The sequence below is a fragment of the Agelaius phoeniceus genome, chromosome 3, assembly GCF_051311805.1.
Source record: "Agelaius phoeniceus isolate bAgePho1 chromosome 3, bAgePho1.hap1, whole genome shotgun sequence".
NCBI lineage: Eukaryota > Metazoa > Chordata > Aves > Passeriformes > Icteridae > Agelaius > Agelaius phoeniceus.
The window spans coordinates 83,210,679-83,230,306 of record NC_135267.1 but is presented as its reverse complement, the minus strand read 5'-3'; the positions used below and the strand labels follow the sequence as shown (position 1 = coordinate 83,230,306).

At 37.3% G+C, this 19,628-nt stretch overlaps 1 protein-coding gene across 6 annotated transcripts in view; it reads right to left on the bottom strand.

Annotated features, from left to right (window-relative positions):
* The window catches only part of SMYD3 (SET and MYND domain containing 3), a 379,752-nt gene that overhangs the window by 108,755 nt on the left and 251,369 nt on the right, over window positions 1–19,628 (bottom strand). Inside the window, exon 1 of one of the 6 annotated variants that reach the window (XM_077175746.1) lies at window positions 16,932–17,013. The exons of the other annotated variants lie outside the window; for them this stretch is intronic. Within the exon in view, the coding sequence (XP_077031861.1) occupies window positions 16,932–17,003 (72 nt within the window). The 5' untranslated portion in view covers window positions 17,004–17,013. Of the gene's footprint in view, window positions 1–16,931; window positions 17,014–19,628 lie in introns of those variants that run through there. 6 annotated transcript variants of the gene reach the window in all.

Here is a 19,628-nt window from a genome sequence, read left to right as displayed (position 1 = left end):
TGATTCAATTAAAAAAAAAGGGGGCACAATTTTACATTTAAATAGAGTAATCCTAAAATAAAAAATAAATATATGCCAAAATTTTAATTAAATTATGGAACAAGTAATATATAAACCAAAAGAGAAGACTAGGTTTGTGCTTCTAGTGACAGCTGTGCAGCACTATAGCATTACTTTTTTATTTTCATTTTCTATTTTAAAATTTCTTTTGCTTTTTAAAAAATTAATTAATTTCATTTTAACATTTGTATCCCCTGGAGCCATTGGGATTATATTACTGGTATTTACCACTAATATATATAGCAAACAATACATGTATGGACCTAAGCTTCCTTTTTCTAATGTCTGCTGTCACCCAGACATTGTCTGCTGGTATAGAGCAAGTGCACAGCTCCACTGCTTCAGTAAAGCAAGACTGATTTATACCAGCTGGGGATTTAGCCTTTCTTGTTCCCATGAATCCAAAGAGTATCTCACAGAGCTGTACAAATCTCTTATACAAGTATGTAACAGAAAATGTAGAAAGCTTTAAGATGGCTGAACATTTCCTTTAGAGTGCTGAGACTTCCTTCCTGCTCATTACATTGTAAGACAGAAATAACTCTCTGATGACTTGACATCTTCAAAAAGAAAAGAATTCTGTACTGATATCTGCTAATCATGTCAAATTGAAGAAGAAAATTTATTTTACTATCCTCTGAAAACAGAAAATGATTAATAATCCCTTGCCCAAGGCCTGAGGATCAATTCTGGAACAAACACTCCCTGTTTTAGCCCAAAAAACCACCTTACCCATTTGATTTACACATCACTGTCTAGTGAAGAACTAATATGCGTTTCCCCATGTTACATCTATGATTTGCGCCACCATTTGTTAGGACATAAATCACTGAGCTTTATAATGCTTCAGATAATGGTATGTCATGGCTCCAGGTCATCTGTATGACCACAAAAACGAGTATGTAAAAACTGTCAGTATTTAACAAACTTATATAAAATCAATAACTTGCTAAGAAAGATTAGGCATTGCATGGACATGCAAGTGTAAAAAGTCCTGATGAGACAATACTTCAGGCATGCTGCCAATTATTATTAAAACATCATCCCTGAAATTGATTTTCTTCTTGGAAGAGAGCAATAGAATGTTTCCAAAAATGAAATAAAGTTTACAATGCTGTTATGGCTGGGCAGAAGGGATAAAATATTAAATTCTCCTATTTTTTTCCGTTAAAAAAAGAAAAATTTCTCATAAAAGGGTACTTTACAAGATGGAGTAAATCATACCATCTTCAAACACTGACTTTTGCAGAGGCCTCAGATATGACAGGTGGATATTTTTGCCCCTTGAAGTGTGATTTATAAGAAATGCTGTGTTTGGCAGGCTGTTATAACATGTCACAGTGGTATTAAATGCAAGTCAGGAGTTCTTTATAATTCATTAGCATTCTTTCTTGATTGGAAACTACACAGCCACCTGCCCCTGCTGTTATTCAAAAGTAAAGACAAGGTAGTCATTCAGAAAGTAGTGAATTGACAAGCATTTGGCGGGGACAAATACCAGTATATCAAAACACAAGTACAGAACAAGAGCAATGAACTGCACATGATTTACTGCTCAAACTACTCATGTAAACTGCTGGGACTTATGCAAACCTTGTTTCTGCATCAGATAACCAGGGACTCAGTATCAGGCAAATTCCTTGTTTCTGAGACACTGAGTTTTACAGCAATCATGCACAAAGTTGTTGCCACACCAGTTGTTATAACATTCACACAAATGACATTAATACAAGAGCTACCAGAGAAAAATCTTCAGCATGAAAAGGAAATCACTATCTAGTGTAACATACAATTTGCACATTCTACAATTCTCATCAGTGAATGCAGTATCAGCTTCCAAGGATTTGCCTGCATTTTTCATCCTCAATTCAATGAAAAATACAAGCAGTCTGACTTTACTAATAATGCATCTTACTTGTGCCAAAAATTAATTTCTAACACCAAGAAATAAAGAAACAAAAGATTCCTTTTATACAAACATGTCCATGAAGTTGATGAATATATTCACTTATTTTTCTCCTGTTGTAGTTCATGCTGTACACAGGCTGGAGGAAGCACTTACCCTTTTGATTTCTTTACTTTGAAAATTATATATCTAAGTGTGAAATGGAGATTCTCTACATAGCTGATGTCTGTTTAGGAGTGACATTTTTCATAGACAACTGCCAAAAGACTACCATTGTGGACATTGACATTTCACATACCCAGATCCAAAGACAAACTGTGATAGTCAGATTAGACCATTTGCTATGTCCTATTCTTTAGATATACAAAAAGAATATGTATGCCCAAAAGTGTAGCTACTTAAGCTGCAATACACTTTTCTTCAAGTAATGTAAAACTTTAAAATCCAGAACCACCATATATTTTGAGTACACTCAGTTACTTGCCCATAAGAAAGACCTGGTTTTCACTGAGCTACTTACATGCTTACCATGTGAAGCTTTAGAAGTTGGACTTGTTGATAGAAATCCAGTCATAACAGTGAGAAAAGTGAAGTATTGCAAAGCTGAATGTAAATTATGTCACATGTGTGGCAGGCCAGTTTTTCCACGTGGAATTTGCACAAGCAGTTGAAAAAAGTGTGAAAGAGCATTGTGCTCTGGAATTCTTCAATTTTGAAAATCAGTAACTAAATTCTCAAAATTCATATACATTCTTTTATGCATGAAAATGATTGTACACCAAGTTCACAGCAATAATTCTTTTCTTCCTGAAAAAAAGAGCACAGGAAGAATACAATTTCTAGCTAAAACTTGAACTATGAATCACATCTATAATATCTATAAAGACTTCATGTGAAAATCATTTCTCCATTGTTTGCATAACACTTTTATGCTATACTTACTTGTATGCATTTAACATACAAACACATACCTTTAACAGATCAATTTATTAATCACAATTTCAAAGTTTACAGTTGTTTTTCAATCTCTTACAGAGGATTGGTAAAAAAGAGACTGAAAATAATCCTACATGAGGAAAGCAAAAAGGAAATACCACTGAACTGGACCTCCTGTTATTACAGAGGAGAGCAGATAAGCTGTATAGCTAGGATTGCAATTTTCTAGACTGCAAAAGCCCAGCATTATCACTGTGTACACTCTTTCACCTTGGACCTATACACGGTGTACAACTCTTTCAGTTTTCAAGGAACTATTTAATGCCCTTCATCTGGAGGTTTAGACTGGACTGCAGGAAGCATTTTTTAACTAAATGAGAGGGTGGTAAAATACTGTAACAGGCTCCCTAGAGGTGGTTAATGCCTCAAGCATATCAGGGTTGAAGAAGCATTTGAACAATGCCCTTAACTACTACTTTGTCTTGGTTGGTCCTTGGTCAGACAGGTGGACTAGTTTTTCATTGCATTCCAATTGAAATAATCTATTCTATTCTATCTTATTCTATCATACCTCTTCTAACAAGTAGTAGGAAAGCAGGGGATCCAGATTAGATTCTAGCTCTTTTTAAAATTAACTTGTGCTAAAATTTTAGGGGGTCACTGCTGAGGAAATTCTGTCAATATCACACCAAAATCTTCAAGCTTCACAGTATGAAGCCCAGTACAGTGGAAGTCCTCTTAAGGAAAGTATTTACAAATAACAAACAGTGTTGAATGAAAGTTTCAGAGTTGTCTCTTTCATCAGCAGTTACACAAATCACCTCCTGCTCTACCACAAATATTGATTTATATTAATCAAGAAACCTTCATGACTTGCAGGCATGAGAGAAAATCAATACAGTAATGTTCTTGTTGGTTTTCTGCTAGCCAGCATATTTGTGTGACAGAAGAGGGCACACAAGGAAGCCCTGCAGTAAGTCTGTAGGTAAACAGATGAGAAATGTGAGAACAAAAATGCTGATAGTCAATGGAAAGTAAATCCTTTAACAGCCCTAACACAAATATGCTTTGAATGCTGATTTTATTCTTTCATCTCAGAAACCTATATTTAGCATTCAGTATGAGAGAACAACTCTAGGAACCACATTTCCACTAGGCATTTGTACATCTCAGGCTTATTATTCAGATGTTACTGACAGATCTCCTCTCATACTCTCCATACATAAAGATTGCCACAGTGAAGCCTACTTATTCAATACTAACAGTGCATTTCATTCACACCTATTTCCCTGTGAAACAAACACTGCTGTGTGACTTCATGACCCACGTAACAACATGCTCTTTAAAATAACACCTCCATGATCTCAAACACACCTGTGTCAGGAAAGTCAGCATATGGATCAATTAGTACTTATGTGTCACTGGAACTGATATAACCAGATCTGTGGCATGAAAACCAAAGCATAGATGCCAGGTGAATCACAAAGCTAATAGAATGAGACTAAAGGCAGTAAAATACATTCATCTGTGCTGAGTGAGGTACTGACTCAGTGGTTTGCTGCTCTCAAGTTTAACCTAGTGCTGCTTAAAAAATAGTACCATTATTCTACATAATTCTGTAATGGAGTGCAAAAATAAAGATTATAAAAAGTCACTGAATTCACTCTCCTAGAGTGTCCCAAAATTCCTTTTGCATATAAGAATTTTTGGGGAAAGTAAGTTTTCTTTTTGTATTGTACCAGGGAGGAAAAACTAGATGCCACATTCTTAATTTCACTTCTACATGTTAGGAAATGAACTATAAGATCAGTAGTTTGCAGCTGCAGCAAATGAAAGCATAATATAATTCTTACTAACAGAAGACAACATAAGAAAAGTATGAGTATTCATTAGCAGCACTTCAAGAGATTATAATTTTTTTTAAAAATTATATCTACATTTTTTTTAAAAGCTGTCCTGGTTTGAGAGGAAGTGAGCTTTTATCTTCTGATATTAATGAATTTCAGCCATAACAGCCGTATTTCATTGACAAGGCTGTCAGTTTGTCTTTAAACACAATTTACAAGAGGAACTGAAATTATGATCATAAAATGAACACCTATTTAAATCTTTAAATCTAATTTCTATAACCTACTCCAAAAATTACCTCTTTGCAGTCGTGCATTCCTCTTATGATAAAATGTTGAGATTTTCAAAGAAATGAACAGATATTATTTTCTAGCTCTCTCTAGAAACCCAGGAAATAACAGTTATATTGCATTAGCCCTGTCTTAATGAAGCTGGAGGGACTGTCCAGAGCATATGAATAAAATATAAATAAAAAATATAACAAAAAACTTGGAGGTGTTACTCTTGGCAGGTTGATTGATGTTCTTTCTACTCAGGTCTGGTTTTCTCCAGTAAAGTTACTGTCTGGTGGCAGGTGAATAACAATCAATTAGAAACTGATAGACATAGTGTAATGGATTACTGTGTGGTCTCTTTGATTTCACTTCAATTCATAATTTTCTACTAATATCTGCTACTTGGAGGTTGAATTATCTAAAATGGTTTTGTAATTTAAACAATTGGTCAAAGTCCTAAAGTAGCAATGCTAATACGGGCTTTAGAGGAGGAAAACAAAGCAACAAGAAGGACATTTTGAAAAAATATTTGGAAATTTAAAAAATAATTTTACTCTACAAGTTCAAAGAAGTTCAGTATACATTTTATGGAATTCAGTAAGCGGCAAAATTTATCTGCAACCACTATTTCTCCTTCTTTGCATACAGAACCCCTATATCATGTGAGATATCACTGGGAAATATTTTATCATCTAAAAACAAGATCAGATCATGCAGCCTCAAAAAAAATTGTGAGGTTTTTATAAAACAAAATGCTTTACAGAATGGAATGTTCTGAATTTGTTAGTTTTTCCTGTTTTGAAAGTTTCAGTATTTTTCCTGGTACTTTAATACAGGCAAAAGTACTTTGAAACTAAAGCCTCAAAACATTTAATGCAAGCACTATATATTTCCCTGACTCCTCATGTAATGTTACTTTTCAAGAAAGTCTACTTCAGTACAAAACTTACAATCCTCAAGCACTGGAGAATTGTGAGAGCTGTAGCTCCAGTGGCTGTCACTTCACCTGCTCCATCACCTACAAAGTCTGTGGTTAGACCCCCAGCCTTTTGCCAAGTTCAGGAATATCTCTGTGCACAAAGAGATTTGGGGAGCAGGCAGTAGAGGAGGAGTGAAGGATGAGGGAAGAACACACCTGTGCACGGCTCCCATGAGGCACCAGGGCAGCACACACCTGCCACGCAGAGCTCAAAGTCACCTGAAATGACTTTGCCATTCAGCAAAAGTTTTCATTTCATTTGATTCAAATCAAAGACACTAGGTTTCCTTAGAATTCCATGGCAGAATATTTGCATCTGAAAGCACTGAGAGGGAGCTGAGGTTATTGTGCTTTACAACTAGAAGAGACAGGAAACCAGGCTGTCCAGCATGCTGCAGCTCACAGAATTCATCAGTTGTGTGTTTCCTGCCATGCAGGGGCCAATACTGCAAGAACTTCAGCTCTACACAGCAGCAATACTTCTTCACAGCTAATTCTATTCTTCACAGCTAAATTCTATGCCTATATAATTATATCCAGTTCTTCTGCAGTTAAGAAAGTGGCAGAAATTTACAGCAAGGGTTAGCGTGACAATCTCAGCCACCTTCAACCTCGGTATTAAGTACAGAATATCTCCATTTTTCTCATTTGTTCCTGTCATAAACATCATTAGAAGAATTCTACCTATTGCACAAAAAATTTATTTCCTTGAATTACTACATCATGCATCACAGTAATTTCAACACTTATTTCCTTTCAACAATTCAGATAATTATGTTTAAGAACTTAGAACAAGCTTACATAAAGTCACTTTACTCTATTTATTATGTGACAGTTGCTGTATTACTCATGAGTAACCAGAGCCTGTCACATTGCAAAGTTTCATGAATAATATTTCATATATTATGCATGCATGTATAGTTCAGCATCGTCAAATATAACCAAACAATTAATAAAACAAATGAAGAATGCATAATTGAGGTGCTAAATCTGAGAACTCAGAACTGAAATTACTAGCAGAGGATTAGTCATCTGCCAGGAAAATACCCATTGTAAAGCAATCTGAGTGCACTCAACCAATCTACAGGTTTTTTTTAAAAATTAAGTATTGCTATTAGAAACTGATTATACTTTTTAACAGCAATAAATCCCCATGAAATTAGTTATTGTTTACCATAGTTGTAGCATTAACCTTTTGAAGCAAATTTAGCAAATTGCTATCTAATGCTAATGGCCAATTTTGAGAGGGATTAATCCTTAATTATATCATATACAGTAGTAGTCATAAGAAATGATCATTTTGATGCCAACTGCACCTTAACAGAAACAATCTGAATTGGAATAAACTACATTAATCCAGAGTCAGTAGCTCATATAATTAGAAGGAGTACGAGGACTACTTTGATGTGTTATTTTTGTATGAACAACGAAAAATAAAAAACCACCTTTGGATTACATTAGAATTATTATGCCCCTTTAAAAGAGCTGCTAAAGCACAGATAACTGCTTCCAAGGACCTGTCTACTGTCAGACTTACACAGTGTGCTTGCTCAGTTGTCTACTTCGTGGGACCTAACCACATAACATAAGGAAGCATGGGACAGCCCTATTTTCAAGACAGTCATTTATTATTTAGGAGACCCTAAGTTACTGAGCTTTTACAAAGGGCCACTAGCTTCGTTTTTTACAAAACCACCAGCAGCAAAGCAAATAATGTCTTCAAAACCTGTCTATTCTACATAATATGTCATGAGCCACTGTAGCTATAGTGTTAAATGCAAATTTCAAAGTCTGATCAATATATGCAAGATTGTTTAATTAGATTGGTGTTGGTTTTATCTATGGTTGAAATGGAATAAAATAAAAATGATTAAAACAATTCCAGTCTCTTATTCCAATGGAGCTTCTGGACTTGTTTTGGATCATAGTTCGGGCAGAACTCCTGTGGGCAGAGGAAGAACCTTTTAGGATTTGAGGTGATGAAAACCTAGCAAAGACTTCTTACAAGACGAAGGGATTCTCTAACACCTCCAAACATTAGCAGAAGTACCAGAGAAATTCTCTAGCACCTCCACAACAGAAGTGCAAGAGAAAAGGGAGAAGGTTGTAGGCCGCTGCCACACCAACTTCAGCAACCAAGGCCTTCTTCTCAACTTCAAATATATTAAGCAGTCTCCAGAATTTTCTGTGCATTCTAACCCATTCAGTTAGGTCAGGAAGATGAGCACAGGATGTCCATTTTTATGCTTGTAGCAGTAGAGTATCCAGAAGTGGGATAGATATCAGGTTTTTCAAGCAGAAAATGGGGCTTTTTAGCAAAATGCAGTGATGTCCTACAGCACATGCAACTCACTGTGGCCATTTCTGCCCACGGTTTTGTGACACTGGCCAGTGGCTGCCACATCACTGCCAGCACAGTGGCTTCCATCTCTTCTCCCTTAGTATGGTTAAAGAGCAGGTTTTAGAGTAGATGATATGAGCTCACTCTCTCTCCTGCAGGTAACCAGGTGCTCCCTAAAGCACAAGATCTAATATGGAGGCACAAGAGGTATTTACTCCAAATTTGATTTTGGGCTCATTTTAGATTGATCTGCAGTACAAATGACAGAGGACTTGTCATATATAAATTTGCTAAAATAAAGAAAAGAAATGGTACAGGAAATCTCATGTAATCCTCTGGTTAATCAAAACTGCTAAGGGGCTTAAATACTTAAAGTATTACAACTGCAACTTGAAAATCATCTTTGTTCATGTTTCTTGCTTATTTTTTGTGCATGGCTGAGTAAAATCTCAAACCAGAGGGATAACTACTCCCAAACACGCAGGCATTTGGATCCAGATCTGAACTTTGTGGTTGGCCTTGCCTCCCTACTGGCTGAAGCCCAAACCTCCATTACCAAGCACCCCAAACTGTGATACTGCTGAGAACACGTGTGGGAAACTTTGCTCTTACGCACACACAACTCCACAGTTGTCATCGCTTCCCTCTCCACAGCCTTGGCTGCAAATTTGAATGAAGCCCAGTGGTGCCGCAGTCCTTTCCTCCCCCTCTTTATAGTCATCTTTTTGTCCCCACTTTGAAATATATTTTCATACAATGCCAACTGAAAGTCCTCAAAGCTGGAATGCTTGCTGTCACTTAGACTATGCAAGGGAGAAAAGTTTTATTGGAAACATTCCTTCCCTGTCTTTTAATTTTTGCTGCTCCCACGCTGTTGTTGGCAGCTTTAGATCCATATCAGAAGAAAAGCATGTAAAATGCATGCAGTTAGGCAGTGGTCCTGTAAGGCACTTCATGTACACAAATATCTGCAGCTGTGCACTGCTTCTCATCTGTAGGAGACTACATATGGGCACTGAGATCAGCACACATCAAATTCCTGTTATTAAATGCATGTGTCTTTAAAGCAGTGAGTCTTAATTCCTGCTAAGAGAGTCCAATAATAATAAGAAAAATAAATTATATTCACCCCCAGCAGAAGGGAAATTACAATCTCATTCTCTCTGTTCAGATCATACCAGCCTAGAAATGCAAGAACATAAAAGACTAATAAGGCTTCTAGCGAGATGTCTTAAAAAACCTGAAGTACAATTAGCATTCAAATCATATTTACAATTTTTTCCTCTCTATTGCCAGATGTCTTTTATGGCTTCGCACTCTTGGTAGGCAGCAAGAACTGTCAGATAAAAGCCAAAATGGTGCATTCAGATTCCTACCCAATGTACATTTTAACAATAAAAATGAGAAGCTGGAAACAAATTAACAAGCAAGATATTAATCTCCAAGCACATTTACATTGAGTTTAACTGTCTTAAGAAAGCAGTCCTTGTAAACCAAGGAGCACAGAGCATAATAAAGGAGAAGCTAAGTGATAATTAAGGAGTTGCTATATGCAACTGAGACTAGCTGGCACAAAAATCCACTTTGGCTTCATTGCCTGAAATCATATGCTGTAAATGAAGTAAAAACAAAAAGAAGATGTATTGGAAAGCCAATGTATAGCAACACTTTCTTGCAATTATTATTTTTCTTATATTTGAATTGAGATATAACTACATGCTGAACTTTGAAATGCATGTCTAAAAAGTACAGAATTTTTGCCATGAGTTTAGGAAATGTAATGTAAGACAAGAGACTTAGGAAGGCTTACAATAATAATTCACAGGAAATACTGCAGTTCTGTCATGTAATTTTACCACCAACATAAATTCAAATGGGTATATATTTCAGCTGGCTTCTGGAGAGCTACCCATCAGTACAAATTCCCACAGAATGAAGCAGCTATACACCTCAAAATGTAGTGACTTTAGCAGAACCATATCTTGCAGCTTTGCTCATGCAGAAATTCCTCCCAATGCCTTGAGAAATGTTACTGGTACAAATAAATTAAGAGACAACAGAAAAGCTGGCAATATGGAGAACAAAAGCCTTTCTTTTCTACTTACCCAGGTTACTGATAAAATCAAATCTTTATACAGGTTTGTGTTTCTGCCCTGATTTTATTTTCAGATTCACATTATATGTGCACATCTACATTCCATCATTGATCCATGGTTGTGCATGAGGTGTTTCAGGACATTTCTCCAGCCTGAGCACAACCCCTAGAGGAGCCACTTGTACTGATGAAAACAGCAACTCACAAAAGACCCACAGCTACCACCTACAAGAAATATTTAATTATATGATTGGAATAGGTTGGTGATTTCTACCCTAGCTGACCCTTGTGCTTCTAGTGAATATATACATCCAACAGGACACACATCTAGGCTCAAGTTTACATATTTCTAATTTTACTTACAGAAGGACAGAATCTTGACTATAACATTTAGCAGGGAAATGAAAGAATTTCTGCTTTTAATTAGGGTAATTAAAAAAATACTAATTAGCATACTTAATTCTACATATATAATAGAAGTAGCCTAGGCAACAGTTAGTTTGAAAAGGCTGGAGATATTTTGGGGTAAGTTTGCTTTATTTCCCAGCGTAGTATAATCTTAAATTGCAGATATGGGTATCTGACATTACAGTATGCCAAGCAAAACAATTCACACCTTCATTTATTTTTCTTACCCAGCAGATGGCCACCAAGCTTTTGCACTGAGGTGTATAAGAGCTGCTCTAATTACCTTTATCTTTGGAGTGAGGTAGGCTTGGTATCTTTTAGTTACTTTCCTTCATTGTGAGTCTACCACTGCAATTTCTATTTTCTTGTCCTTGCTGTGAAATGCTGAGTCTTGCTTGTGTTTGTTTCAAAAACACTGCAATTCTCCTATGAGAACAGATGAAACTTTCAGTTGATAATATAGCAAAAAGTGCTCCTCTCAAGGCGGTCCCTAACCAGTTCACAGGTAATATAAGTGTCTTTCTTAAAGCTGATGTCAGGAATATTTTGTCCCTTGAAGTGAGGCAGGGACAAGCTTCAAACTCACATTGATCATCCCCTCTCCAAAACATTGCATTTCAATTCCTACATCCCTCTGGTGTGCAACTGATAGGCCTGGGCAATTCATCTCTGCTTTCCTGCATTCCCAATCTGCTGTTACCAGCTCTTCTTACGCTGAAAACCAACTCTTGTTTGCAACTGGTCATGTAAAATATGACTTAAAAAAACATACCAATAACAGGGAAGATGCTAATATGAAAATACTAAATTCAGACTGTTGCTGACTTTGGTAATACATGTTTGATGAGCAAGCTGGAATTCCCAAGTTGAGGAAGCAGTAATTGGCACAGTGGCTGGCTCAAATACACATCCATCCCTGTGAACAGGGTGGTCCTGTATCTGTTAAGAGGTGGTAACAGACTGCATTCTTCATCCTTCTAACATCTAAAGCCATATTGTGAAGGTAACACATATGCAGTTTGTGACAAACCTGCAAATCCCCAAAGTTCTCTTGGTGGCAAGAGCCCTGTTCACATAAAAGGAGCATTTACTTTCCTTAAATGCAGAAATGAGTGATGACTCACCAAGTATTGGCAAAGATCTCTGCAGGCAATAAGAGAGTGGTGAGTGGAGCAGAGATTTGGTGGATGTCTTGACAAGGCCACAATGAACAATGTGGAACTAATTTTATTTGGCATATATGCCCAAATTTTCTATTACCAGGTGTTAGCAGCTGTCTGTCAAGGAATACAAATATGACAAATAATAGTTACAACCTCTTGAACTGCTCCTCTGCCTTCTCATAAAGCATGCATACTTGGATTTTACCTCCATTTTAATAGTTAGTGATGCTACACTACTTTACCTTACAGCAGTAAACAATTGAGGAATTACAAATTCAAAATTAACGAATTCAAGTGGCCAAATTAAGGATTTGGTTTCAGTTCAATCTTTTGGAATGTCTTAATCTTACTGAACACTTACAGTTCTACCCCATCTTTCCTAAGAGTTTTTTAATCAATGCAGTCAGTAAGCTGAAGGAATTCTGCATTTGGAGGTTGGGAGATTTTGCCGACATGGTAAAGATCAGATTGTGATTACATAGATCTTTTACTATGAATTTTCCAATCTTTAGACAAGGAATAGGGAAAAAGGATATAGAAGTTATATAAGAAAGAAAAGAAACAAAAGTATAAAGCAAAGGATTAAGTCTTCTTAATTCTGATTATTTTCTAGTATACCTTTGTATACAAAATTTATCATAATACACCCTTTTTCCTTGCTTTTGGTGAAAAATAAATTAAAATAATTACACCTGCCTTGTCTGAGAGAGCTGGTACATATTAAAAAAAATCTATGGGTCACTGAAAATGGAGTTTTATAATAGAATACATTACTTGTACATTCATACAATGTGTATTAAAGTAAGAGGAAGCAAAACTTGCTACAAACAAATTTCATCATTTCATACTGTGATGCATCTGTATAAAACAGCAGCTGGAACAACTCTGCAGGCTTTATAACCTTCTATTAGTGGTTCTCAACACTGAATTACCAGTGTTGTACATGCACAAACAGAAACTGCCTCACCATTATCAGACAGGCAAGTGGATGTGTTATTTTCTCCCTTTTCTCCTATCCCTAGCTAATGTCTCATCATAACAACCTCCTCAGCTATCACGGATAATCTGCTCTACCTCTTGTCTTCATCTCAAACACAACCTCAAAAATGACTATACTTATTACTATAAGTAATAACCAGCCTGGCTGTCAGCTGAAGGCAGGCAGGGAACAGGGAAAAGCTGTACGTGCAAATGGCTGACCTTCAAAACAGCCGTTTGCAAAACACATGTGCTGCCACAAAACAATATTAAGTAACCTTTCCAGAGCTGCCACTCTCAGATTCACACTGAGGCTAATCAATATTGCCCTGCAGCACCATAGAGGCATTTCCACACGCTCTTGAAGGCTCCTGGTTTAATGTCATTCAGCCTAATACCACTAGCTTCAAAATAGCCCAGCAAACCCAAAAGAGGTAGCAACAAAGCAAAAGCCAGGCCGGGCCACACAGCCCAAAGTGCTTCCCCCAGTAGATGACCCCACTGGAACCCCCTCCTGCAAAAACCCTCCAAGACAGAAGCACTTTGAGGGCCAACCAGCTAGACCATAGGAAATGAAGCTGACGAGGTCAGTGAATTTGCTACTTCTATGAAATAAGTCAGCTTTCCCTCCACCCAGCCTGCCTGTAGCTTTGTAGGGAAGAGGTTTTGTTCTATCAATAATGGTCTGTGCCCATGGGTTATTGTGGGGCTCATCATAAGTGCCCTTGCTGAGGGATTGTTTTCCTAATATATATCTGAACATTAGACTGCAGGGTCCTGCACTCCCTTAAACTGCAGAAAATACTCAGCAGTATTATCCAGAGGCCTGGGCACCCAACACAGCTTCAGCTGGAGCCCTGCTTCAGTCACCACAATGGGCTAATGACTGCAGCTCAGAGCATGAGGCACACACAGTGGAGTCTGAAGACAACTTTTTCCCTCCACATCACTCATTTGCTCTCCCTGGTGTTGCTCAGGCCTTGCAGCTCCCCAGCTCACAGCAGGAACTTCAATCCACTGTGTTATGACAGGCACACTCCACTATCTAAGGCAGCTCCTCTAATGCACTGGCAATCTAATTTATAAACTCCTTCCAGCATTTCAAAAATTAAAAAATAAGCTTATTTGCCATGCATCTGATACACTTCCTCCATACAAAAAAGTCCGTGTGGAAACATAAATTTTTAATGTTCCTTCTTCCATTACTGATTCCCTCCATACTTAGTGCTTATACTACGTGAAGCACAGAATGATCTGTTGTTCATTTAAGAGCTTAAAATCCATACCAGTTTCTCGTAACTAAAGCCAACACACTGCTTTACTCAAGCGAGATCTACTGCACAAAACACAATTACCCATCAATTGCCTACACATCAATGGGACAGCACATGATTAGACAACAGTGGGGAATCCTAATGATCCCCTGTGAGAATTAGGGGAGTGCAAGCCTCTCATTTTCTGCTCCACGATGTGTAGATGAAAAGTGCACTGGAAAGAATACAAAATGAACGGCAGTAATTCTGTGTGCATCCTCACTTCATTTCCATGGGAATGTGGAAGTATAACAAGACCATGATGATCATATGGAAGATGAAATAAAACACTGGCCACAATGTCTTACTCAAGAACATAATGACTTGTCCAATCTTTATCCCTGATGTTTTCAAGGTGGCTATTAGACACACATACTCAATCTCCAAGAATGTGGAGATTCATCAATATTCACAGGTAGCTGTCAGATACACTGTGCTGCAGCTCTAGGGACATTTCACCTGATTCTGAGTAGAGGATTACTCATCTGACAGGGAAGTCAAAATAATACAGCCCTCCCAGGGCCAGGCATAGTGCAACAGCACACTGCAAGGATGCTGACTAATTTTTACTTTTGTTCATTCCATTCTCCATCACATGGGTAAGGAAGAATTCAAACCATGTATATGGGTTTATTTAATCTTCTGAAGAAGAAAATAATTTTAAAATGAGCTATAAACCATGATTTCACACTCTCTTCATTTCAGCCCAGGACATATCAGCATCCCAAGAGAGATATGAAGGCTATCAAATTAACAGAAATACACTGACAAAAAAGAGCTATGCTATGTCAGTGCAGCAATCATGGTGCTAAGTGATGGGAAAGCATGGCTAAGCTTAAAGTAAAATTCCATTTTTGCGTGTTCAGAAAAATACATGCAATTTCTGTCACTTGATTTTTGTCCTTGCTTGATTTTTTTAAAATATTTTAAAGGGTTTCTGTGGCTTTTTCTTTTGTGGTTCTTTCACAATCAGTACTTTACAAGGTTTGACACAAAAAGTTCCTCAACAAAGCTGATCAAATTTCTTCACAGTTTTAGGAAATTCAGTGATGTATACACCACAATACAAATCTAGGAATTATACAGGGAAATTAGGGCATCAGTGTCCAGCACATGCAACTTTAGCAGAAACCTCCTGTCTTTCTTACTTTCCTAAAAAAACCTACTATCTTTCAGTAACTGGATGTTTTACTATTTTGGGTCTCTTGTGTCACAGAAGACACAAGAGACCCAAAAAAGTAAAAAAACCCAATGTTTCCTTTGTTCCCTGCGCAGCCAATTTTGTGGAGCACATGCCAACATTATCAATGAGATTTTCCATACTAGATTAACCTCTTAGCTCACCTTGTCCACTACCAAGTGACTAATGTTATCCATATGGTATTTTCAAATATTACTTATTTTGCCAGTCTCAGTAAACCTGGTTTGGTTTCCTTCCTTGACAACAGATGTGCATTGAATAGGGCTCTCAGGGAGCAAGAGCTCTCTAAAATGTAGCTCAATTTTCTCTTGTTAACTTTATCCTCTCCCAAATCTTTCCTATCTCACTTCTCAATTGCTATGCAATTAGTAACCTTCCTTCTTTCTTTAGTTTTTTCATCAGTACAGTTCAGTAAAAATCAGTATGTCTTTAAGACTCTTTGAAAGAATTAAATGGTTGATGTAGCCTGAAACTTATTTATTGTCATCTTGGGTGATGATCAACATGGAAGGAGTAACAGTGAGGCACTTTCTACAGTGCTCTAAGCTAAGTCAGCAAAGGACTGGGGGACAAAAGATGGGGCCATTTCTGTCTTTCCAGCATGCACAAACACCTACAGTTTTTGCAAGCATCTGAGACCTGCAGGTCTGGCTCAAACCCATCTTTCCTTCCATTGCTCTGATTCTGTGGTGAAATATCTCAGGTAACCAGAAGAATCTGACAGCACATCTATTTTTCTATTATTTGTACTCACCAGTGTAGTACTTGAGCAGCAAATGATAACAAGAGTGTACCAAAACCAGGGTGCTTTGGCAAACATCACTTAGGACACTTCTTTTGCAAGCTGCACACATATAAAGTGAATATCTCACTTCTACTTTGAGGAAGTAATAAAGCCACAGACATTGAAATTACCCATATCCTAGGAGAACTGAAAAGATGAAATACAAAGGCTGCTATGCCATATTTTGGACAACCTTCTCACTCCTAAAGTGCCCGTGACCATGTGATGTTGTTTGCTCCCTGTCTCAAGTCATTCCCTGTACATTCAATTAGCAAAAATAATTGCTTCATCACAAACTGAATAAAAATGCCAAGACCCATTTAGAGACAACAGCAATCATTAAACAAAACCCATTTGCAGGAGAGTTGAAGGCATTTCAAATACGCATATGAGATTTAAAAATAGAAGAACACTTCAGAGTGTTCAAACTGCAGACAAAATCCTGCTTAATTTCAAAGGTGGCAGGATTACTAATGCACCAGCTTCAAAGACAACAAAATAAATTGCTTTTTTAAAACACTGGCAGTTCCATCCAACATGATGGGAAATACATAAGATTTGCCAAATATGAAATGTAAACTGCACAGGTTGTTCAAAAGATGCCTTAATTTGCATGAGTGAGCACTACAAAAGGCATAACTTACCATCACAGTTAGGCTCAACTTTGGAAATTGCTGTTCAGTTATGAACCTCAAATAGTCAACCCACAAGGCCATCTCTCCATTTTATTCCATAATGCTGGAAAAATAAAGTGTTGTTTATATAGCTGGAAGGCTTTGCTCTATTATAAAACATAACAGGAGAGTAATTTATTTAATATAATTATTTGGCATGAGCATGACCATAGATAAATAGCAATCCACTGAAGAATTTAAGGCCTCCCCTGAAATATTTTTACAATCCTCTCAAAAATCAATGAACTTTTGACTCAAGACTGGGTTTTGTTTTCAACAACTATTTTTCCTAAACCTGTTAGCAAAAAGCTCTTATTACCTTTGCACTAAATGCAATTAAAACCCCAATACCATGCACACAGGAAGGGAGATATGCCTGGTTACTGGGATCCTCATTCTCAGACCGGGCTAGCAAGAGCTGTTCATCCACATTGAATTTAACTCGCTCCATACAGCAACTTAGTGAAGTTGCCAAATTAAATATTTACAGCCATGTTTGGTTTATGTTTGAAAAGCTTCTCTTGCATTTAGGAGCTCACATAAACACAACACTGCATGGATAACACTGGCTTCTCAGGTGTGCTATACTCTGTCCTTTGCATCATATTGTCTCAATGACAAAATGGTCACCTGGAGAGATTCAAACCCACCAGTTTTTACGAAATTATAGTTTACTCTACAGATCAGGTGATCCTTTAAGATGCCTTCAGAAGATGAGCATAAGGAAATATATAATGAAAATATTCAAGTTTATCAACAAAAACTGGAGAACTGCACAGGTGTTTTCAAATAGTGGCTGGGTAAACAAATTCAGGCACAGGATAGGTACACACTGTGTGACAAAAGAACAGTTCCCTGCCAAGTCTGAATTTTTACCAGGACATACACATCTCCATCTGATCTAGAGAGCCAAAGCAGGAACTCAAGCTCCACAACTGCTTTGAAATTGAGATGAATTGCTACCAGGACATTCAGTGATAGTGTAAACCGTGTAAAAGAATGATTCTTAATGATTAGTGTTTACTATATGATGGCTATTGATCCAGTTATTGAATGTGTTTTACAGGGACTCAAAGTATTCCTGAAAAAAAATCCCAATATTGAAAAACAAGTGGACCTTTTAAGCTTTTTTCTATCACTTTCACACATGTGTGTGTATATATATGGATATACATATATAAATAAGGTACATATATGGATATACATATATAAATAAGGTACAATAGTTAAATCAGTGTCCCCAGCTCCTATCACACAAAACAAATGTCAAAGTAATAATATCATACTTATCCTATTAATAAAATGAGAGAATAAGATCACCCTTCAGAAGTGGGAATGCTTCATCATATTCCCCCTCCACTCCAAATTCATTGAATAGTAAACATTTCAAAGGGCTCAAGCTTGTTCATTCACTCTTATTTTCCCCCAGCTTTGTATCACTCCTTTGAAGCAGCTGTCCGCAAAGGATCAGATGATCAGATACTGAGTTTTCTAATCCTGTTTCAACTTCTCAGCAAGACTTCTGAGTTCTGTTAAAGATTAGGCAACATTTTTCAGAGCTGAGGCCTTCTAGGCATCAGAACAAGGAATGAGACCCCAAGGTGACATTGCTGTTGGCCATGAAACTCCTTATAGGAGATAATTTCCATTAATGAGAAATTAAAAAAAAACAACATGATTTAAACCAGCCCTTATTATGCCATCTGAATCAAAAAACATATGTACATAAGAAACTTCTACAACAAAGTAAATAGGAAACAACTGGGATTTTAGCAATTGTGCTATTTATGAAAAATTTCAAAGTATATTGTGGGATGGAAAGCCAAACGTTCCTGTGTATTCCTTCCTTAAAATGCTGTTATGTTTAGCAAAGATTGTAAACTCTCACATATAAAGTATGAGGTGTGAATCCTACCACAACAGTCCTGCAGGCAAGCATTTTCTGTAAATATGTATTATTCTGTGAAATTGCAAGTACATGTGGACAGGTGTATTTGTGTATGTGTGTATATTTGTGTGTATATGTATGCGTGTGTGTGCCTGGGCACATTTGTGAGAGCAAGACCACAGTGTTATGAACCTCCACATCTCACAAGTTCAGAGTTTCAAATTTCAGCTGGGTTGACAGTGCTTCTTAGTTAAATTATTCTTTATCCATTTCTGTGAAATATTTGACACACAGGATGGAGATTTTGTTTTCTGAAATTTAGAATGAATCTTGGGCAGATGTTTGGGTTATTAATGTCATGCAAATATAGCAAATTTCTTCTCTAAACATATTCCCCCTCACCCCTCCTACAGTTAGGGATTTTACAGGGGAACAGCCAACTCAGGCTGCTGAGTTCATACCCACACAAAGGCTCCTGTGCAGAAGGTTTCAGGATGGGACTGTACCAATAAAGGTGAGTTCCAAGGTACAAGACATGCTGCTGACCTTTAATTGTTCCTTTGAGATGTGGTGCCATATGGAACTCAGGCAGGGTGTGTGCTGGCACCACGGGAGTTTCTATCCTAGCAGTAAATGCAGAGGGCAAGCTGCCAGCCACCTTCCCTTCATGCAGTCAGAAAAGGGCAGAGAGGAACCCATTGCTCAGCTGAGGAGCTCAGAGATCAGATCAAACCCTTCAAGAGGGCAACTGTAACAGGAGAAAAGGTTGAGAATGTACA